The 23203-nt window shown below is 38.4% G+C and overlaps 1 protein-coding gene and 1 long non-coding RNA gene across 4 annotated transcripts in view; one reads left to right on the plus strand and one right to left on the minus strand.

Annotated features, from left to right (window-relative positions):
* Positions 1–70: 70 nt before the first annotated feature.
* The window catches only part of LOC116445889, a 36693-nt gene continuing 13560 nt past the window's right edge, over positions 71–23203 (plus strand). For both annotated transcript variants that reach the window (XR_004240924.1, XR_004240925.1), the window contains exons 1-7: positions 71–4704; positions 6516–6601; positions 7261–7440; positions 10943–11055; positions 13552–13686; positions 18534–18574; positions 19162–19299. This is a non-coding gene — a long non-coding RNA (uncharacterized LOC116445889). The remainder of the gene's footprint in view (positions 4705–6515; positions 6602–7260; positions 7441–10942; positions 11056–13551; positions 13687–18533; positions 18575–19161; positions 19300–23203) is intronic.
* GAL (galanin and GMAP prepropeptide) lies at positions 7808–15855 on the minus strand. 2 transcript variants are annotated; one of them, XM_032113042.1, is made up of 7 exons: positions 15676–15855; positions 15434–15514; positions 14751–14805; positions 13750–13821; positions 13275–13361; positions 10220–10297; positions 7808–8133 (listed from the first exon to the last, which is right to left on the minus strand). In XM_032113042.1, the coding sequence occupies exons 2-7, from the start codon at positions 15512–15514 to the stop codon at positions 8081–8083; spliced, it is 426 nt and encodes a 141-aa protein (XP_031968933.1). In that variant the 5' UTR covers positions 15676–15855; the 3' UTR covers positions 7808–8080. The 2 variants fall into 2 exon arrangements, with proteins under 2 accessions (XP_031968933.1, XP_031968934.1); XM_032113043.1 differs by lacking the exon at positions 13750–13821 and having other exon boundaries at positions 15676–15847.

Genomic DNA, 23203 nt, shown 5'->3' on the forward strand with positions numbered 1-23203 from the left:
TATATATTTATATAAATGTGCAAGCCCTGCTCAGCAATAACAAAAACAGCTCTACATTATCAAGCAGAAATCCAAAACACAGCTCCATGATAGCCACTGGGAAGAAAACTAACTCAGCTCAAATCAGAACAGCTATAATCTTACTTATTTCTAATGCAAAACTTATAAGTGTTTTTTCCCCATTATTTCTCACTAAAACCGTGGCAATTTACCCAGAGAACCAATGCTCGACTCTTGTGGGTTTTATTACCTGCCTTTACTCCAATGGTGCTCCTTATGTTTGTCATGCTACTACAAGAGCATTTTTTAAATCACAGTTTACAGTCAGTGTGTATCACTGAGCCAGGGCATTTCTCTCTTAGCCAGCACACGGTGTTCTGCTAGAAGTTTTCACTTCCTCATTTCCAAAGGCACCACTGTCCTTTGTAATTATCATTCCTAGCGAATCAGACATCTCTACAGAGTTAGACCTGCTCTGCTAAACACGCCTGAGCTCTCCCATGAAGAGCACTATTACCACCTTGTGGCTATCTAGGCCGCCTATTACACTCAGAACAATAGTGCTTGAGCATATTGCAGCCTTCTAAACTGTCAGCCTTCTCTTCTTTATCTTTGCTTTCACCTGCATGCACAAAAGCTAGAGAACTAAAGCCTTAAGAGCAAACAGCCCTAACATGTGCTACATAATAATTTAAAATCAAAGAAAACAACAACAACAACAACAAAACCAACAAACAAAGAAAGAAAGCACTAAACCTTGATCCTCCAAATATCTGAAACTTTTCCTCTGGAAAGTCTTACCATGTTTTCTCCAAAGTTTACCAAGTTGTGGTTGTTTACCTTTAGGGAAAAAGTCCAAAAGGGTTGTGAGACAGGGCATAGTAACTCTCCTGAAACATACTGGTTTAGTAACAGCAAAGGGAAAAATTATTCAATTTCATAATTTAAAAATTATATAATGTTCATGGTCAATAAAATTAGTGCTTGGTAGAAAAGGCACAACTGAACAGAAAATGAGCCCAGGAATACAGTGTACCTGTCCCCTCTGGTTGTGATTTTGCTGGGAAATGGCACCAGGGAGCTCAGAAGAGAAGTGCCATAATAGCAGGTAATGAAGAAAGATTGTGCGTAGAGGGCTTCCTGGCTCTTGTCAGAACATACATGTATAGTCAGTGTTCATCTTTTTATTCATGCTTTCCTTCTTCTAAACGAAGGCACTTCCTGATGCAACCCATAGTTTCATCTTTTTATGTGATTTTAGGATTATTGATCCTAACACAAATTGAAAGTACTGCAAAAATCTTTCCCAGGCTGGATAGAATAAGGGTAAGGTTTTCAGAAGGTGATGCAAGTCCCCAGCACAATTTTCTAGGACAATTTTAAGCATTATTATACCAAAGCCTTATAAAAATTCAGAGGAAATTTAGGTGATGCCTGCATCATCCAGGCTTCTGTCAGCAGTGGGGGCCCCAGGCACGGCCGTAGCACATCCACACCTGACTGGCTGTATTGGCCACTTGTGTTGGCCCAGAACCTGCAATTCTGTTGCTGTGGTCTTGGCTTGACACCTTCATGGAACAGTTTTCGCCTTGAGATGTTGGTGAGTTCATCCTTATTTGCTGGATAACATCACATTTATGCTGAGAAATAGGTAAACCAATAGTAACTAAGACAAAACTTTGGTAGTGTAAGTTAATAGTGTTCTCCGTGCTTCCACCTATAGAGAGAATTTTGACATCCTGACATTTGTATAAAGCTGGATTTATAAGAACACGTAAGTTCTTGCTTTAGTAATGGTTCACATTGCATATAAATAATTAAAATTTCAAATCTTGTTGGTAATTCAATACTTCACTTCCTTGCATGGTCCTATAAATCCAATAAAGGGTGTTTCTGCTTCTCAAAATAGGTTAACACCTCAAAAAAAAAAAAGTCCTCAAATGACTCTTGAAAATAAAGGATTAAAATCCTATATTGCTTTAATTCTTCTGAGGAATATATGTCAAGTCTGTCAACAGATGTGATTCCACTATCAATTCACAAAAAGTAGCATGGTAAAAAATATTAGGGTTTTTTCCCTATGGAAGAAAGCATCCTTTCTGTCTGGCTGAGGTGAAGAATAATGCTTATGCTTAATAACTACTGCAAATGACAGAAGGAAAAAACAAGTTACATCTTCTTCCCTTTATCCAGTCAACAATATCTGGCTTATCAACTCTGTCACAAATATTAATTATTGGTAATTACTATGTTTTGTGCTAATACCTAGCTAGAATGGGAAGAGGAATATCAAAATAATGATTAACATTTCAAAATTATGTCTAATTAAGCAGATGTCTCAGGACTCTGGTGAACAGTAAAATACTGTCTATAATGTGCTCTGCAAAAGGAATTCAAACAAAAATGGACTAGAAGGCAAAGAAAAATGTAAATATTTGGGGAAAAAAGTGCTATATAGTTTGAACTACATGCAATTAATTAAAATTTCACAGATGTGGGGAGTATAATTTCTTTAATGGGTAGAATCAGTAGATGGTTCTGATGGCACGAAGTGACAGAAGGAATCCATGAATAACATGCTTTGCAGCAGGTAGGAAGGAGGAGTATTGTGGAATTGATGGAATAAGGGTGACTATAGTTTTATTTCTGAAATCATTATTTACATAAGATCTGAGATTTGTTAAAACTAATTTCTTTTAATAATGTTGCTCCACTGGATAAAGTCAAACCTTAGCTGATATAAATAAATGTACTTTCAAGGTCAACAGTACCTCTGCACTTAGTCTCACAGGTCAGGGTTTAGCCCTTACATGTTGTATTTGATGAGCTGTATTTTTAAACAGTGCCTAAGTGGGTAATCAGCAGGAATGCCAAGCAGGCACAATTTGCAAAACCATGTTTTGCAAAGTCATACAGAAATGTAACGTTGAGCTGTAAAAGCACGGTTATTTTCCCTGTCTGCTTCTACTGGATCTCTAAGCCTTGGGGCCTGGGCTCATTCTGCTTGATTTAAAGGAGGCAATCCAAACACCTAATTTAAAACTCAGAGCCAGCACCCACGCTCTGCTAGCAGGCAGCAGATTCAAATCTTCGCTTTGCCCTCTTCAGTTCCAGTGCCCAGAGTGCCCCTGGAGAGTCCTGGAAGCAGTCACTCAATAGAAGTGTCCTCAAACATTGATTGGCAGAAAAGATGCATGAAATTCTTACAGAAATCTCTGGAGAATACTTTTATAGGTTTTTGCTTGCTGCAGGGAACAGTAGGTATGAAAACCATCAGAAAGCTAATGATTCCTAAATCTACTATCTTTTAGATTAGAAGTTGAAGAAGAATCAGATAACCTTATCAAACTGCAAAAAGATCTCAGGGACGTAGATTATCTTTCTACAACACTTTTATCTGAATAAATAGTAAGCAAAGAATACTCCTTTTGAAGATATGACATAGGAACTTTTATTGATGTAAATAACTGAAGCATCAGTTTTAAGTTTTGTCAAGAAATGCTACCTTTAATATTGATACATGTAAATAATAGGCATGACATTCATCAATCTGATCAGTTATTTTCCAACAGAATGATTTTTAATGAAATAGAATAATTTCAAGGAAATGCATTGTCTCATGAACATTTTGAAGGGGAAATTATTATGTTCTGAATTAATTATATCTATGTTGGTAAGTGGTAAATAATCAGTATTTCTTTTAGAAACTGTAAAAAAATCCAACTGAATGGTAACAGGTATTTCAGAATTCCTCCTCAGGTAGACATTCTGTATGAGACTCATGTCTCCCAGCACTCAGAAAGGCTGTATGATTTATAGATACTTAATTAGTAGAAAACCTGTGGAGATCAATGAAATTAGAAATGCATAAGTGGAATCTCAAGGGAATTTGGTAAAGTTTTTGGGAATAAATTTTTGATAAAGTTTTTTTCTCTTTTACAAGCAAGGAGATAAAATAATTCTCATCTTCAATTTAACTCTGGCTTTTAACAGCTCATTTCTAGGAGGTTCTGAGTGTGGCACATGCATTGACAAATGTCCAGTGCTCTGAGGTATTAAAAATCTTAACAAATTGATATTTGTATAGCCAGCTACTGAATCTGAGTAGTAAAGGGACCCATGAGGTGCAGTTTTATATGGCTGGGTCATGCTCAGTCCTCATGGAATTAAGTATCAGAATTATTATTTGAATTTATTTAAAAACAAGCGATAGAACACAGAATAGTGACGGAAGCACTGCACCGTTAACGTACTCTGTGAATTGGTGAAAAATTGTTCTGCTAATAACACTTGGGTCTAAACTTCCTTTTAACCCTTTTAGCCTTAGAAAGCTCCTGAGGTAATCTTGCATTCTGAATAAACTGCAAAACACTTCTCTAAAAGGCTTCCATTTTGTGTCACATATCCTGAAATAATCTAAAAATACTTTTGTCACTTTTTTGGGGAGTTATTAATGTCAATATCAAGCCCCCTCAAAGATCCTCAGTACTCTGAGTCCTATCTAGTTTTTCTAACGTCCTATGCTAATGTTGCTGTCTGACCTTTACAGGAGTAGACAGGTGGGAAAATACATGTATCCTGTCAGCTCCCTAATGACTTCCTAACCAGAATAGACCCTTCTGTGCCAGCTGTGCCACCCAAAATTCCCCCTTTTACACTGAACTGATTTGCATTTAAAGAAGTTTTAGTGAGACTACCTGACAGGTAGGTGAAACACTGTATAAAATTATAGGGGGTTTTTTGTTACAGGTAGTGTTCAGAATTCAGTATTTCTCCAGAATTTTTAGCCAAATACATGTGATTTCCAAGTTTCTTTTGTAAACTGGCATCAAATGCTGTGCAGCTGAAGGAGTCCTGTTTAATTAATCCCTGGATCAGGTTCTAAGGTTTCTTTATAGCTCTGTGCTCTCACGTCCCTAATTCAGTCTAAAAAAATTTAATTAAACATTTGAGCCTTGAAGGACTTTTCTTCCATGAATATAAATGCTTCAGAACCTATGGCCTCCACAGAGTCCTGTGCCACAATTTCATCATGAGATGTATGGAAAAGGCCTTCTGTTTCTTTCGGGGTGTGGAGTTTAAAAGTGTTACTTGATAATTTTATCATCATTTAGCGTTTAATCATTAAATCTTGGGTGACAAGAAAAAGTGAATTTGCTAAGCACTTTTAGCACAACATTTAAGATTCTCATCTCTCACCTATTTAGTTTCTCTGTGTATAAAAATCATTGTAAAAATATTTGTCACCTTCCCCTATGGCTTTTCTGGCCCGATAGTGCTTTTTTCTTTGCAGTGAACTGCCCAGAACTGCTGTTGGTATCAAAATTGGGAACGGTACATTTTCGTTGTAATTCCTGATGTTCCCTTTGGCTTTCTATCCACTGTTGAAGTTTAAAAAAGCATTTTTAGAGGACTGTGTACAATGAGTCTGAGTTATGTTTCCAGACATAATTTGGAGCACCAGTATGCGTATGCAAAATTAGAGTTGTTTTTCTCTGCGTACATAATTTGCTTGCATCAGCATTTAATCTCATCTTCCATTTTATTGTCCAGTCATTCAGCATCATGCAAGCCTTCTGCTCATTGTCAGAGTTCAATTTGCATGAAGGGTAATTTCATATCACTGGCAAACATCACAAGAAAGTTTTAATCTTTTTTTTAAATTTGACTTCTGTCTGTTGTGTAAATATAAATTTGAGATAATCCTACACAACAGTGGAATGTAATGTATACAAATAAGCAAGTAAATGATATAATGAGATGGCAAAAGTGGGATTTTTTATTACTATTTTCTACTGAAACTTATCACATCCTTTTATTGTCCATTTGCCCTGTTGAAACTTACTGTTTTCAAATTGTGATTTGAAGGACATTTTTATCAGGTGTTTTTCCAAGAGGTTGGTTACGGAGATGTTATTCCAAATATTTGCAGAATTTATGTTTGAGATGAAGTGCTTTAAGACATACTTTAAATAAAATGAGTGTTAATAAAATAATAATGTTACTGAAAAAGTGAAATTGATCCAGAAGAATGGCCCTTTATTGTCATTTTCCCCCTTCATATTTGCAAAGGTAAGAAGTGTTACAGGGTAAAGAAACAAGCTGAAAATTTTACCTGTCTCTATTTCAGAATATTATCAATACATGTTTGAATGCAGAAATTATTAATGAAAGTATATGGACTGCTTTTGGTAATTAATTTATAATAATCTGATTTCTATAATACTTACATATAACAGTGCAGCACAATATCAAACCTTGTGAGCCTCCCTGCTTAGACAGTGCTGTAAATCTTCCTGATCCTGTGAGTTTTCCATTATTTCAAATAATCTCAAATTTCAGAATTTCGAATAAATATTCTAACAGGATGAGTCCAACTCTAAGGAGCTCGGGGTATGCTAATTTGATTAAAGTAATAACTGTTTACTAATTCTATCCTATTATTTCTAATTTTTTACCCTATTTCAAAAAGAAAGAAATTCAGTGCTAAGTTGAAATTCCTTTTATTCGATCAGAGATTCAGCTGCTTTGCCAGAGATGGTTTGCTACTGAGTTCTTCAAATGGATCCTGGGTTTTAGCAGTCCATGAACCAAGGTCCATGTAAGTCAGTGAAAAGAAAACCTCTTGACTTTAGTGAGCTCTACTTCAGGGTTGTGTGAGAAGTGTGGATATTACTAGTGGGAATGAGAGTTTGGACTTACTGAACTATACTAATGTACAGAGGTTAAATTTCACTCTGTTCTTTCTTCACATTTTGGGAAGCCCATAAATTTACCAAAAAATGTTGAACTAGCAGCATGTATATTAGCAGTGTATATTTTTTTCATTACTCTTAAAATAAGGAATCTAATAAAACATAGTGTGGAAGGCTTGCTCAGAAGCTCACTGGATCTGATGAAAAGTGTACTTTTCACACTTTGGAAAGGAAAACACCAGACATGAGATCAGAGGCTTAGTGATTATCAAAGGAAGAGCACAGCCTGAATGACAAGGTGGAATAGCTGTGTCGGTACAAAGTAGACACTAGTGGCTTGGCTTTTAGAATTCTGCTATGCTAGAAGTGAAAAACAGATTAGATAACAAAGGTCTGCAAAATTTCTGTCAGTCTGTGCACTCCAGTGCACGTCAGCATTTTGAAAGGATGATATTTCATTGCACTGTGCAGAGGCTGAAAGTCATCTGAATATGAAAAACATCTCTAAGGTTCTGTATCATCTCAAACCTTTCCTCAGTCTTGACATGACATTTATTGTGTGCAGGCCTAGCATCCTGGTCCAGTATCAAAGCTATTTTGCATGGATTAAACATGGATCCAAGTGCTTTGCTAGACTCAGAATAAAGCATCTCATAAAGTATATTTTTAACCTTGGAGCAGCCAGGAGCTTTTCTTCATGAAGGAGCACAGCCCCAGTGTTCTTTCTGACATGGGAATCCTACAGGTAAGATTTGTGTAACCCTGCACAGAACAGTTAAATTGGCACTGAATCAAGATATGCCCCAGCCAATGGGCTGGTGTAGTACAGGTGAATAATATGAAATTTATTATGAACATGAGTTTGTTTCATGTCTATGAAAACAGTGTTTCCTTGAAGCACAGAAGTACAGACAGATCTGTGACCTTAAATGATTCTGCATGGCAGCACTTTGAAGTCACTGTTATTTTTCTGTTACCTTAAGCAGACAACATATAGTATTTATGTTTTATTTTGCTCTAACATTGCAGAGTATAGATGCAGTGTAATCTTCCAATTAACCCCAGGCTTTGTATATGATGCACTGTGTGCTGATATGTATGCAATTTTAAAATGAAACAACTTAGTTGCTCTTTATTTTTATTTTATCATTTACCTACAGAAAAATTTTACCAAAGCAAAATTATACACTGTAACATTGCAAGAGAGGGAGGGAAGGGAAGGGAATAAAAAAGCAAAAATAACCCAACAAACCAACCAGAGGGCAGAATGCTGTTTACCATTTAGCAGATAAATGCAAACAATTCTTCTTAACTTCAGGTCATTCGGGTCTTTTGTTTAGAATTCAGTCTAAATCTACACTGCAACAAAATAAAAAATGCATTCTTCAAGACTGGTTCATTTCCTCTGGTGTAGGTAGCTTGTCAAGTGCTCCCATCTCTGCAAAATAGGGGGAAAAAAAGTAATTAACACATGTGTAAGTATGCATATTTATCTTAGCAATTGAGTAATGAAATCCAGTTTCAGTAATACAAATTATTTTAATACTTTTCTCAACTATAAGAGGCAAATCTTTGAACTTTTCATATTTTAATTTATAAAATACTGGGTTTTTTTCTTTTGAATGTCAAAAATATCTTCCTGATATAATTTCAACATTTTAGAAACAGCAGTGACAGAACAATTAAATTATATTAATTTTATTATGTCAATTGATATTGCTGGATCCCAGCATCTCAAAAGACTTAATATTATCTAATTACAGCTGCCATCCTGCATGTTGCTCTTTATGAGAAGCACTTAAAGTTGGAGGGAATAATTTCCAAAAGAAAGAGCTGAAGGCCACTTTTAGTTATCACCAAGGTGCTTTTTAGCAGTAAAAATACTGCCTTTTTCTTGCAGATTAATATGTGTGTCTAATCTGAATAACTATTCTCTGAATCTGAACCCCATGAGTGGGATTTTTCCGCCTTCCCCCAGCAAGGAACATACCTAAACCAATGAATTCAATGTAGTAAGGTTTCATTTATGTAAAAGTATTAAAGGATTTCTATCATGGAAAAAATACGGTTTTCACCTGCTAGATCTACAGTTCTGGTTTGTGTAAGAGTTTGTACTAAGCCTTTCCAATAACTATTGTTAAGAGATAACATGTGATAACATTCTGTGTCTGTTGCAACCTGAGAATACAAGAACTATGTCTGTGTAAAGCCAGACCTGGAGATCCATTCTTTTGTTTTTCACAAGAACATGGTAATTACACCACCTTTTCTGGACAAAAACAACTGTTTGTCATCACAGCCCTAAGAAGGGAGCCTTTTTTGCTCCTTTGTTCCAGGGAAGAAGTAATCTGTAGTTCTGTGAGATGCATTTTGTTTTCTTGTCTGATTTGGCAGCTTTTAGCCTACTCAGAGAGTGTGTGCTTGAGCTTAACTTCACACCCTTTTTGTTGTGTCCAAATATTGATTTTGCCTCCTAGGCTCACACAGCAGAGTAAAGGAGTGTTTTGGGCTCTTTCTTCACAGTGGCACAACAAACAAACTACACTTTGTCCACAGTAAATATACATGCTAATAATCTACTTTAAGTATGTATTTGAATTATTTCACGCCCTTAAGACTAGCTATAAAGAGGTTTTGTTTTCAAATGCAAATTCAATTCAATAAACATTGAATTATTTTCCTTGGATGGATACAAATAATTCAGAAAACAATGAGTAAAAAGCATCCCAGGTATGCAGAAAATGAACAGATCTGTTGAAAGTCTCTTTTAATAACAAAGTTAAAACACAAATGAACACACAGTTCTACAGCATACACTTACTACAAAATTGCTCACAATTTGTTGTATACAAATGCAAGAATATAGAAGTTACTGATTTATTGAGTTGTCTACTTTCTGAGACAGAAAAATCCTCAAACATTTGCAGTACAACAACAACTTCCTACCTGTTGTTTTCTTTGCAGCTATACATTATGGTTTTATACATTTTGTAGACAATTTTAGAAGAGCTGAAGAGGTTTTTAAAAGCTAAAAACCATGTTTGTTTGTGGTTTTTTAAAGCAAAACTAGTGAAAACTCAGAAGCAGACAAATTTCTTCTTCACTGAATTCCATAGTAAAGTTACCATTCTTAGAGAACCAGCTGTAAGCTCAGTATTACAACTCCTGTCACAACTGTGAGGCTGTACAGGGTTTTTACTTAAGAGCATTCTGAGCTGTTTGCCAACATTCAGCTAAGTGTTGTTGCAATTTTATCATGCAACTTTATTGTAGAATACATGCAAAAAGGGAGATGTACTTCTTTTGTCAGTAACAAGTGATGGAATGGGATCAGAACTCTGCTACATCAGATCTCCACTGAGGTGCAATTTTGCAGGATCCACCTGCACTCTGTGTGTGTGATCCCAAAGGTGCTGTTCAAAGTCTTGCACACTCAAATCTGCAGCAAATGTGTACATTAAGGGATAGTCTTGTCTCCTCAGTAAATTTCATACCCTGTGAAATATTAGAAGGTATTCACTAACCTTTAAGATGCAAGTAAGTCAAAAATTCAATTACTGTGCGCACAATGTTTTCATCAGCCACGGGTCTTCCAAGATTCCCTGTAAAACAAGCTGGGTGTTACTGAGAGTTAACATGGCTCAAAGATACATCATGTGAGATATTGTGGCTAAGTTTATGAGTACTCTGGGGAGGGAAAAAAAACCCCAAACTATCTGAAATTCCTTTTTCCTTAAAATCCTTGATGAAAAACCTCATTTCATGGAAGAGTGAAGCCCGTATAAGGTAGGTAACTGCAATTCTCAGAATCAAAATCACCCAGCTTTGTATGCCATTGATGCATAGCAGCTGCTATGGTAATGGTATTGTGGTCTTTGGGTATTATATCAAGGAAATGGTTGTGGTGTTTGGGCCTTATGAGATCTGTTGCAGAAGAGAGTTATCCTCTGTTCCCAACTCTCTCCCTTGTGTCCACCTGAGCCTGCAGGGATAGGCTAAATTTTAAATTTAGCCAACAAAATCATCAACTTTACAGAACAGTTAAAAGCTCTTCATATAGCTTTTCAAATGATATAGAAGTGATTTGTAACCCAAAAGCTAGGCCTGGGTGTTTTTCTAAAAGTCCAGAAAGATTATGTTTTTACATAGGAATCTAATCCAATATACTTGTCTTTGATCTTGTGAAAATAGCTTTTTGATGCTATTTTAATGGCCTAATGGGTGCTTGTTATTGTACTTTTGAGAAGGATGTTTTCTGCATCTGTTAATGGGATGAAGAAAAGGAATTAGCAGGAGGTTGGAGGAAGACACCTTGATGTTTTTAGGAGGATGGAGAACTGCTCTCTATTAAGAACAAATGGTAAGTAATTTCCCCAAGATTTTTAGTTCTCTGCACACAGACGTGGGTACCAGAAGGAACAGTCCATTATTACATCACTGAAAACATTATCAGATGGGTCAGAAGGCAGACTGAGCTCTGTAGCACAAATTAAAAACATTGATGAGGGTTGTAAGGGACACAAAGGTTTCTGGTACATGGAGAATAAGCATTTAAGAATGCATTTAATATACCTGCACCTAAAAATCTTGTCTTCCAGTCTTTGAGCTGACACAAAGATGTTACTATTATTTGCATTAGTAATACTCTTTTATTTGAATTTTTCCTTAACTTTTATTCCCACCTAACCTGTTATGGATTTTTGTTAGTATTGTGTTAGTCACTTTCCTACCCAGATTTTATTATCTATGTGGTATTTATTGGATAAATAATTTTCCTCAGTGACTTGGGAATATTGTACTCTGCTATTGACCATAATTCTGCACATTCAATAACTTGCAGATTTCAGTAAAGAAATCCTTATGATCTTGTGATTTGAATATTTGACTAATTATTTTCATAGATGGTTGTAGTTTGTTTTTTTTTTTTTCCTGGCCCTAGTGTTCAGTCCCTAATCAGCTTACAAATTTTTCTAGGTTATCTGGAGAGCTTATGAATTTTGCAGCATTCCTTCAAGGAGAGCACAGTCCTTTGCATGAACTCTTACATTAATAAAATAATATGTGCGTATATTGCCATTTTAAGGTGGTTTTGCAAATAATCAGGAAAATCCTTAATTTTCAATTAAAATAAGATTCTGATTAACTTATGCATTTTATATATATATGTATTTAAATCTCCTTTGGGTAGGAACTCTGTAAAAAACTTCAGCTTCAAAGAAACTTTTGGTAAGGGAAGAGAATGAAGTTCATAGCAGAGGCAGCTGTATAATTTTGAAGTCTCATCCTGACAAGTTTGGTTGGGTTTGCCTGCAATTGTAGAGGCACAACAGTACCCAGCAAGAGAGTTCCATAAATCTGTAAGTTCATATTCCTGTGACAGACCTGGTACATGCACAAATGGCAACATGTTGCAATGTGCTCTCTACTGCTGGATTACAAATCCCTTACTTTCACATTGTCTCTGAATGGCCAAATATTGTTTTTACATCAGTATTTGAGAAAGCAGGGTTGGGGTTTTTTTCCTTAGAAACCAACAAACAAAACCAAAGAAGAGCACCAAAAAAATACCACACACAAAACCCCACTGTATAACTGTGTACCAGACCTGAACTGACAGTCCTTCAGAGAGTGTCACCAACTAGGAAAGGTATTCATGTTTCTCTTCTCTTTACAAAGCACGTACGTATGAGATTGTAATTAAGCACATTTCCTTTATTTATGAACTCATTTAGTGTTAACTGCATTTGTGCTGTTCTGGGTGTATTTAAAATAGGCTCCAAAACCTTTGTTTTGCCCCCATTAGTGCAGTGGTCACTTTTATCAGCCTAAGGATGAGATTCATCCCAGCTCACTTTAGATGTCTGCAGCAGGTTTAGTTTCATCCTCAGGAGATAAAATGGGTTTTTCTCGAAATTTCTGCATTTTATCCTGAAATAGGTGTTCAAGATAAAGCCTAAAAATTGTCAGCTTCTTTTCATAAAGGGAGTCTAGACATATGTTTTAGAGGCCCAGCTTTGGATGACAAATCCAGAACAAGGCTGCTCCCTTTTCATTGCCACTTATTAAATTCTGACGGATGCAACATCAAAACAGGTTGACTTCAGTTGTGACCAGGTTTTCAATCTTTTAATGAAGATAATCCACCTTGCTTAATCATAGGAAATACTGAGACTTTGTATTTTCTATAGCCTTCATTAGTGAAAGATGCCTATATGCACCCTCTTTTTTGCCAAAAAACAATTAACTCTGGAGTGGCTGGAGTGACATTTGAAACACTTATTTGCACATATGAAAAGAGAAAAAAATCAAAGTTTTTTCAAAGCAATATGATCTATTACACATTTAAAGAAACAAAATTATGATACATTTTCCTAAGCACTTAGATGTTGTAATCTGTGACCATACAAAGATCACACCATATGGCCAAATGTCTTTTTTTTTTTCCTTTCATATGTTTATTAGGATTTCTGCTGAAATGCAGAAATAGTTTTGTATCCAGGTAATCAGTTAATTCAATAGTAATTAAATTACTAAACATATAAAATAAATCAAAAAGGCTGGTTTTCAGATTTTCATTACCTGCTTTAATATCCTCATCAGGTGGTATTTCACGTTTACCAGTGAAACCATGCTTGTCATTAAAAGATCTGTGGTTATCTACTGCATCTGATAAATAAATTAAAAATCAGAGGAGTTAATTGACTTAGCAACAACCTTTCCTTGCTTTTCATGGATTTCAATGAAAAGATCATGATGGCCAGTTTTGATGTACAAAATTACAAGGAAGAAGTTAACGTGTCATTAAATACAGTAACCTTTCTTCTAAATTTGTGCTTATGATTTGTCTCAATTACAGACCCAGTCCTGTGCTACAAACTTGCTGAAGCTATTACTGGATTTAGAAGTTGTAAAGAAAAACTGTGTGTATCTGCATGTACACTGGGAAGCTGTTCTTACTACTCTTTCCTCTGTCTTTAAGAGAATGCTGCTGGTGAGTTTGCTTAAAAGAAAACTGCAGATCATTTACGTGAATAACCTTCAGAAACTATCTTACATGCCCCTGGTGCCTCTTCTCTCCCCCTTGCAATGGGCATTTCCTTTATCAGTAAAAGCTGATCAATACGACCTGCAACAAAGGATGATTCCTATTATCCAGTCTTAGATATAAGATACAAGTCTTTGACAAGCAAATTTCCCCACTGTACTTTTCCCAATTTTCTTAGATCTGCTTTGGGCAAATATACTTCCAGACATTTACAGAACCAGTTAATACATTTAAGATGCATTAAACTTCTTTTCTTTTTTTTTAAGTATCCTTACTGCTAGCTAAAAGAATGAAAAGTGTCAAGAATAAGCATCTGTAGTATTTGTCTGTGTGTTACTGAGACTGAAAATATAGAAACTTTGGTAATGAATGTTACCACATTCACGAGAATTAATAGTAAAAAGAAAAATATTTGAAACAGCTTAGTACTGCATTACTTTACATTACATTACAACCTGCATTTGTTATCTCCACTGTAAGCCAGTGCTCCTGTATTTTGAACACCTTATATATTTATTTTTCACATAGTGATCTATCAACAGTCTTGAGTTTGCAAGTTACTGTTTTATTTTGCTTCAGTTAAAAAGAATGTAGTATAATAAAGTCAAGTAGTGAAACATTTTGTAAAAAGATTTAAAGGTGAAATCTGAAATACATGGAGAAGTGCCAAATGCCACATTTTGTCATTCTGCCCTTGACATCTAAGATGCTCTAAGATTTTTTAAAACTTCTGGTGGCGACGTATTTGTCGTATGACAATTACAGTTCAGAAGCACAAAATGTGAGCAGATGAGTTTGTGGACATAAGGCCTCCCATAACACTTCTTTAGAAAAGAACAGCTGTTGTCTAAGATAACAGTTGTATGATACCCATGTAACAAACATCTAAACAAGTGTTTTCCCAAATGAATTTCTTCAGTCTTGCAGGTTTAGACAAAATTGCTATACTCAGAGAAAATAACACAGTTTCTGCATTTTGAAGTAATGAAAAAAAAAAGTGCCTCACTTACGTGGCCCAAGGAGGTAACCAGCACTATTCAAAGTCCAACCCCTTTTGTCTTTTGCCTTAAAGAAAAAAAAAAATGCAAGTATGTTATTGCACAACCTACACTCAAAAGGACATTCTCTTAGCAGAAAGAGTCTTCTGAAGGCTCAAAGTCCAGAAAAAAATATTTTAAAAATAAAGCAAATCATACTGAAGCAAATAATCATGGTGAGCTCTCACCCTCTCCCTAAATCTATAGTGCTGCTATTGACATCCCTGTGATTTGAAGGTTTCACACCACGTAAGTGATGACTGCACATCACACTTGGGAGGCAGAAATTTCAACTTTATACTTAGTTTATATTACCACCTGATAGCCACCTTAACAAACAACAATGCTTCTTTTTATTGCTTGGATTTACCTGACAGCCTCTTCATAAAAGAGGTCCATATGTACATCATCTTTCTGAGGGAGGTGGGACACCCATTCAATTTTGGTCTATCAACTAGACATTCTTAGTCATAGTATTTGCTATAAGGGATTTTAGTATTTAAAATCTCCAAATTCTTAGCTGGGAAAAAAAGAGCAAACTGTTTATAGCCCGAAATGGTTTTGAGTGCTGCACCCTTTGCAATCCCTATACCTCAGAGCAGTGTGGATCCCCGGGAGGTTCCCAGTTCCTTGCCAGCTGAGACACAGATACTTACTGAGAAAACCAGCCCGAGTGTTTCCGAGAGGGTGGCACAAAGGATTAAAGACAGAAACAGGAAAGTGGTGCACCTCTGCATCTGGAAAGAAACCGCAGCGGGGTAAATGCTTTGCGTGGCCCGGGGCACGGGCGGCTGGGTGGGCAGTGGGGGCGAACCTACTCCCCAGGGCGGCTGCCAGGGCTCGGCTGCCAGGGCTCGGCAGCCGCATTCCCGCTGGGAGCAGGGCCGGGAGGGGGTACCTTGAGCTGGGGCGGTCAGTCCCTCGCAGTGCTCCCGTGGCGTGGCGGGGGCCGGTCCGGGCTGGTCCCACGGCGAGCTCTCACTGCATGGCCGCGGCCGCGCCGCGCTCCCGCCGCGCTTTATGGGCAGCGGAGCGGCCGTGCCGCCGGAGCCGAGAGCCGCCCACCGCCTCCCCCCTCCCCCGGGCCATTTCCCCTCGCCACCCGCCGCTTTAGGAAGGGCAGAAATTACGGCAATCCAATTAGAGGCACTTGGAAGCGCGACGCAGGGAGCCCGGAGCTGCAGCGCGGGCGATTAGCCCTGCCCTGCCCTGCGCCCGTGCCTCCGCCCGCCCGCGGGATCGCGGCACAAGGGGGACGGGGCTGCGGGAAGGGAATACACGCACTTTTCCCAGACTCCGGTACGGCAGCAGCGCTAAACACACGTGTCTGCGTGTGCTGCTGGCGGACAAGAGGCACGGCGTTTGGGGACAGCGGGGACTTCACACAGCTCCGCTGTGCTTGCGAGCCCGGCAGCGCCCTGCGGTTCCCTCGCGGCCCCTTGAAATCCCTTTGACTCGTGTCCGGTGCTCCAGCATCAGTCAGAGGAGCGGCTAAAACTCTACTTCCTGCCGCTCTGTATCTGAGATAGCACTTGTTGTAGGGTTGTATATGAAAGCCAGCGGTTTAGCTCTCTCCAGTGACTAAATTAACCCTAGCCTGTGCGTCTACAACCAGTGGAGTTTCACCAGTTTGCTCATCTCAGTTGCGGTTACAGCTGGCATCGGGATGTGCAAAACTAAATTACAGAGCAGAGATTCCAGTATTACTTCCCTTTTCCCCCCCTGGCAAATTGTATTTTCTCTGCAGCAAATTAGTTTATTCACTGCAAGTTCTCAAATTCACTTCTCTTTCAGTAAGAAAACATGTCAGATGTTGCACAGGATAAGTAATACTTACAGGTCCTTTTTCAGAAACTGCTAAAAAGTCTCTGCAAACTTTACAATTCACTCATCATTCACTTGTTTAAAAGCAAACGGTTTTTACTGCAATGTAGCATAATGTTCATAATCCAAGCTAGAAGCAGAAGCTGTGTCCCCTATTTCTTTTTCCTACCCTCTTTTGTCAGATGCAGTAGGGTTATAGGAGTCTAGATTTGTCTTTGGGTGTTTGAGCAAAAACTGCTGGGATAAAGTTTATTTTATGCAATTCGTAAATGCTGATGTACATTCATGGGAAGCTCAACTTTGCAGATTTTATTTGATATTTTTTATCATTTGCTGAAGCTGTTCTCTCAGCCATTGCATGATCCTCACAATTCAGATAAGATAGATCTGGAAACAGCAACATAATTTTTGCAAAGTGATGTTTTCCTTTACCTTATCAAAAGTGCAGTTTTGACTGATATTCCCTAGATCTCAGCTGCTAATTGCCACTAAGTAATTTTTGAAACTTGAAGCTTTTTTGTGCCACAAAATGTTCTATGTTATTTGAATAAAACCACAGAAGTTACATGAAGAGATGTCCAATTTTGCATTCAAGAAATGTTAACTCTGTGAGCTTTGACTACAGTTTTACTATTGATGTTCCTGTAAAAAGTATTTGAAATAATGTTTTTGAACCTGCAGTTTTTATTCTGGTTTTTCATCCACAGTACTTGCACCTTCCTGTCAAATTAGAGTGAAATGATCTCTTCATCTCCACTAGAGTCAGATGCAAAAGAAAGCCTTCTTGTATACCGAAAAGCTTAATCCATCACTTGCCCATCATACTTTTGGTCTAAATCTATCTTTATGTTAGTGTCAATTAAATAATTTTATCAGTCATTCCTACAACTGATGTTCTCATTCCCTCAATTTTCTTTGTCAAGAGTGCTATTAGTCTTTTTTTTATTCCATAGAAATTTTAAATCTCACTGCTCAGACAAAAAAAAAAGAGCATTAGTCTGAAGCCTGCCTTTCCTAGCTTAGCTTGACTAATGGCCATCTCTGTGACTGCACAGCTTGTTGTCATTGAGGAGACCCTTCAGTCTATTCCTCTCTTGATTTATTTGTTGTCTGGTTAATTGTAAAGGCTAAATGCAATTTGCAGATACTGTTAGGTTATGCCTAATTCTCACTAGAGGTCCATCATCAGATAAACTCACCATGAAGCTCATCTAAAGTTCACTCAAGTCAGTGGAAAGATAAGCATTGATAACAAAACTGTCTCTGATGTCTCTAAGCTGATACATGAGAGACAGAATTGGCTGTCTCACAGAGCAACATGTATATGTATTTTATAGATGTGATTGTAACTGCATTTCAAAAATAATTAAAAGAAAAACAGGGAAGAATACTGTTTGCAGCCAGAGCAAAAAGCTTTGAATTTTTAAGGAAATTATAATAGGAATTAAATAAATGACAGTATTGAAAGGTTGGACTTGGGAAAAAAAATTATTGCATTTTTGTCACTGAAGATTTCATTTTGAGAACAAACAGTAAACCCCAAGGATTCTACCACGTCTTTAATGGTAAAAATGTCTTTGTTATACAATTGATGAGGTAAGATGGACTCATTTACCTTTTAATTAGCAAAAAACATAAACCATACAGTATGGCTATCTTTTATAGTAGGAAAAACACTGAGTAGAAGTGGATTTTGCATTATATTTTCAAAGGGTCTGGAGTCTGCAGTTAAGCCTTCAGTGTTAAGTTTGCTGAGAGAATGAATGAATGAAGCAAGAAAAAGTGTGTCTGCTATTTCTGTGTTGAAGCTATAGAGCAGGGTTCTTTTCAGCAACTCACCAATGAATATTAAAATCAAATATTAGAAACCACTTCAGTCACAGTGATGTCCTTCTGCACAAAAAATGAGTGAGGTTTTTTCCTACTTCCCAGGCAACATCAAGTCTGAACATACTGTTTAAGACCTTTCTCAGGTATGTACACAAAATCTCTAATATTACATGAGCAATTGTAATGAATTATAGGCTTGGGAGATAAATAATCAGAAAAAAATGTCTCCCGTATATGAGTAATTCCAGTGAAATAATGACATTACAGAAAGTAAACGCTTTATTGGAGGAGTGTCAGCATCCAGCTAACTAGAAATTATTGGTTGCAGAAGTTTCAAGATGTCTACTTTGAATCCTCTTCAGTATTTACCAGGAGATCACTAAAATGCAGTGACACCAGTAACTGATGTTGCTGTCTTCTGCATTGGAAACAATTTTAGATTTTTGAGATCAGTGTTCCCATCCTGAATAGAGCGATTTATCATAACTGAGCATGGAGAACACAAATGCAAGACTTTCTGTGGCTAAATCTGAGTGGGAAAGGCACAAACCTCTTTCTAACTGAGTATGGACACTGCAAGATCTGAGTATCCAGAAGCAAGGAGGCATTCCAGTTGCCATCAAGGCTGGGAATTGCTTCACTGATCTAAAGATTTATTGCTAGTCTTGTGGTAAATGAGTCTGGGGGTAGTGCCACAGAGCTGAAAAGTTATTTGGAGTTTTTCTTTCAGCTCAACACCGTTACCTCAGCCCTCAACATTTGCATCTCAGCTGCTCATTGTTAATCTAAGCAGAGATAAGTTGAAGATGATGCTGTCTGCATTTATCTGAAGATGACAGAACTTCTATATGCAGCTATCATTTTGTATGTAAGTAGTTTGCTCTTAAGTCTTAAAGAAACCTCCTGATTAGTCTTTCCCTCACATGTATAGAACTCCTTCCTTCTTTAATGGAGGGAGAACAGAAAACAGGTTGTTGTGTTTGTTTAAAAAAAAAAAAAACTAGTAATAAGAGAAGGGTCATTTCCTTCATCCTTCCAAGCCCTTTGCTATTGTTTTCTTCCCATTTTGTAATTTCTGTGAAATGTAGGCAATTTTCACTGAGTGAATCTGTTGCACATTTTGCCATCTCAGCATCAAATAGAACTAAATGTTATAGATAACTTCTGAATGAAAGGCTATTTTCTATTCTGAATTACACTGGTATCAACCAATAATTTCCTATCATTACATCATTCAGTGTGCTACCAGAGCTATTATTCACAAACATATATCATTGCATCAAAACTGTGACTACCACACGTTAGATCATCTCATGTATTTTTAAAATGATTTTTGCTTCAAGAAGCAAGGTGATTTTTAGACTAATTGTATATATAGAAGAGAAACCACAGAATGAAAACGTCAGAGAAAAATTCTGAAAGTTAATTACTATATACATCAATACTACTGTGAGAAATGATAAAAAAACCACTTAGTCTTGATTCCTGCTACCTTACAGAAGAGTAATGTATCCATTAGGTTAAGATTGGCCAGTAGGTTCAAACATATCAAGGACAGATTGCTTGCCAGCACAAAGGCACAAGCTTCATTTCCTGAAGAAGTCAGACAAAACCAGAGGCTCTCCTGATGACAATTTATCTGAGAAAAGCACTGAGGATTTGAAATATTCTAAGAAATACCATTTTCAAGTGTTTCTGGTACTAGTAGTAGTAGATCAATACGGATTGCACACCCTATTGCCGCTCCCAGGTTATGCATCCCCAGAACGCTTCTATTTGGGCAAACAGGATATATATGCAGAAGGCTCCCTGAAATTCCAGGAGACCCACTGCTTCAGCTATTTCCTTTGTAGGCCAAGGAGAAGGATGGGTCAGAGGCACTGCCTCTCTCAGAGGCAAATACAATATCTCAGCTCTGTAAGGGGCTGAGTTTGGCACTCAGCTCCTGCTAATATTAGACAGAGCTCAGCTTCTCTGACTGTGAGTCCAGCTGGGAACAGCTGGGAACCTCTGACTCAAAGGGCTGATTCAAGATTTATAGTTGTAGAGGCTCCTTTACCAAACTCTGAATTCTGATGCTTACCTGAAGGAGGCTGGTTCTTGGCTTAGTTTTCCATTTAATTCCTTGCTCACCAATGGCTTCCTCCTCCTTTGATCAGCTTCAGGGGAAGCTCACACCTACCAAACACAAGAGAGTTTCTGGTCCTGCAAGATCTCAGGGGGAATTCCTGCCTACCCAATCCCTGTAGGGCCCCATGCTGTTTAACATCCTCCTCAATGGTCTGGATGATGGGATTGAAAGCACCTTCAGCAAATCTGGTGGTGGCACCAGACTGGGTGGTGCATTGAACATGTTAGAAGGGACATCTTACAGGGAGACCTGGACAGGCTGGAAAAGTGGGATAGAAAGAACAGTATGAAGTTTAACAAAGACAAGAGAAAGGTTGTGCCCCTGGGATGGCATAACTGAAGTTCCCAGTAAATGATGGAATCTGCCCATCTGAGGAGGAGCCTTGGTGAAAGTGACCTGGAAATCCTGGTGGACAGGATAACATGAGCCCACAGTGTGCTGCTGCAGCAAGGAAGGCAAATTGGATCCTAGGCTGCATCCATGGAGCATAACTAGCAGAGACAGAGTTGTGATCATCCTAGTCTAGTCAGCATTTGTCAGGCCACACCTGCAGTACTGTGCCCAGTCCTGGTATGCACAGTTCAAAAAAAACACACTGGAGAGGGCTCAAAGGGGAGCCACAAAGGTGATTAAAGAGCTGGAGAACCTGCTCTGTGGGGAAAGACTTAAGGAGTTAGGTCTTATCACCCCGGAGAAGAGGAGGCTCAGGGGAACCTCATCATAGTTTTCTAGTTCCCAAAAGGCAGTCACAAAAAGCGTGGATGCTCTCTCTTCACAAGGACACCCATGGAGAGCACAACCAGCAAAGGGCACAAGCTGTACTCAGAGAGGTTTCATTTTGATGTAAGAGAGGAATTTTTTTGGACTGAAAACAATCAGTGTCCCAGGGCCTTAGTGGAGTCCCCATCATGGAGGTTTTAAAGTCAAGCGGTCAGGGTGCTAAACAAGAGACGATTTTTCAAGGTTTGTTCCAACCTGGGCTAAATTATAATAAGTGCTTTACCAAATTATGTGTACTAAAATGAGAAGCCACAGGAAAGCAGGTCAGTGCTTCCATGGCTCTTATTTTTTAACAGGACAGCAGTGCCAGCTGCTTAATTAGCAAGTATGCTGCAACATTGTAATACAAAAAGCCTCACAAGTAGGCACTTCAGACGTGAAATGCGTTCACAGTAATTCAAATAGGAACTACAGAATAATACTTACATCAAATATTTTCCAAAAGTATTTTTATATTAAGTTCACTTAAATGTAAAAAAAAAAAATAGGCAGAATGTTAAAAGATAGGTATTCAGCTACAAAATTCACTTTTTTGTATCTTGTTTGTTACTGGGTTTTATTTTGTTAAAGCACAAAATAGAGTTAGCAGGATGATATTACACAGCCTTCATTATTGTACTGTAAATGCACCCAGTTAGTCTTTTTCTTCCATGATAAGAAATAACCCATTCCATCTTACAGGCTCACTGTGTAATCTGAAAACAGGTTTGAGAAAATTGGGTGGAAAACCTTTCTTGTTGCCCTTGACATCCCTTACCAGAGGACCTGAGCGTTGCTCATCACGTCTCTGCAAACTCTGATGACATTCTTATATTCCTCCCAAACAGCCTGTCGCTTTTTCCACATTTCCTTAACTTTCTTCTTCCTTTTGGGTTTTGCCAGAAGCTCCTTGCTCATCCATGCAAGTCTCCTGCCCTGCTCTGTGTGATTTCTTCTTCATAGGGATGCACCAGTCTTGAGGTTGGAGGAAGTGATGCTTGAGTATTAACCAGCTCTCCTGGACACCCCTACCTTCCAGATCCCTAACCCATGGGATTCTTCCAGGTAGATAGTTGAGGACACCAAAGATGTCTCTCCTGAAATCAAGGGTTCATTGCCCGGCTTCCTCCGTGTAGGATCCTGCACTCCATGGTCACTGCGGCCAAGGCTGACCCCAACCTTCACATGGTTAATGGTTGGACTTGTAGAACTTGGAGGTTGTTTCCAACCTTAGTGATCCTATGATTTTATGATTCCCAGCCAGTCCTTCCTTGTTTGTCAGTGCAAGGTCCAGCAGCACACCTCTCCTCGATGGATCCTCCACCACCTGTGTCAAAATGTTACCATCAGTGCTGTGCAGGAACCTCCTGGGCTCCTGTGTGCCCACATGAGTTGTTTTTCCAGCAGAGATCAGGGCAGGAGTTCCCCATGAACACCAGAGCCTGTGACTGTGAGGCTGCTTCCAGCTGATGGGAGAATTCCTCATTGACTTCCTCTTCCTGACAGGGTGGCCTCTAGCAAACACCCACAGCAGTGTCACCCACGTTGTCCCTGAATTTTACCCATCAGCTCTTGTCTTGTTCTTCACCCAGCCTGAGGCAGAGCTCGATAGAGCCCAGCTGCTCTCTCACACAAAGAGCAGTTCCACCACCTCCCCTTGCTGGTCTGTCTCTCCTAAAAAGGTCGTAGCCATCCCTGACAGCGTTCCAGTCATGTGAGCTGTCCCACCATGTCTCTGTAACTGCAGTGACATCGTGCACACAGACCTCTCATTCTGCCTGGTTTTTCCCCATCCTGTGTGTGTTGGTCTACAAGCATTTCAGAGAGGTAATTGATACTGCTGCCAAAACACTCCCATAAAAACCACTCTGGAGTCTCCTCA

This window comes from Corvus moneduloides, chromosome 6 (assembly GCF_009650955.1).
Source record: "Corvus moneduloides isolate bCorMon1 chromosome 6, bCorMon1.pri, whole genome shotgun sequence".
Lineage (NCBI taxonomy): Eukaryota > Metazoa > Chordata > Aves > Passeriformes > Corvidae > Corvus > Corvus moneduloides.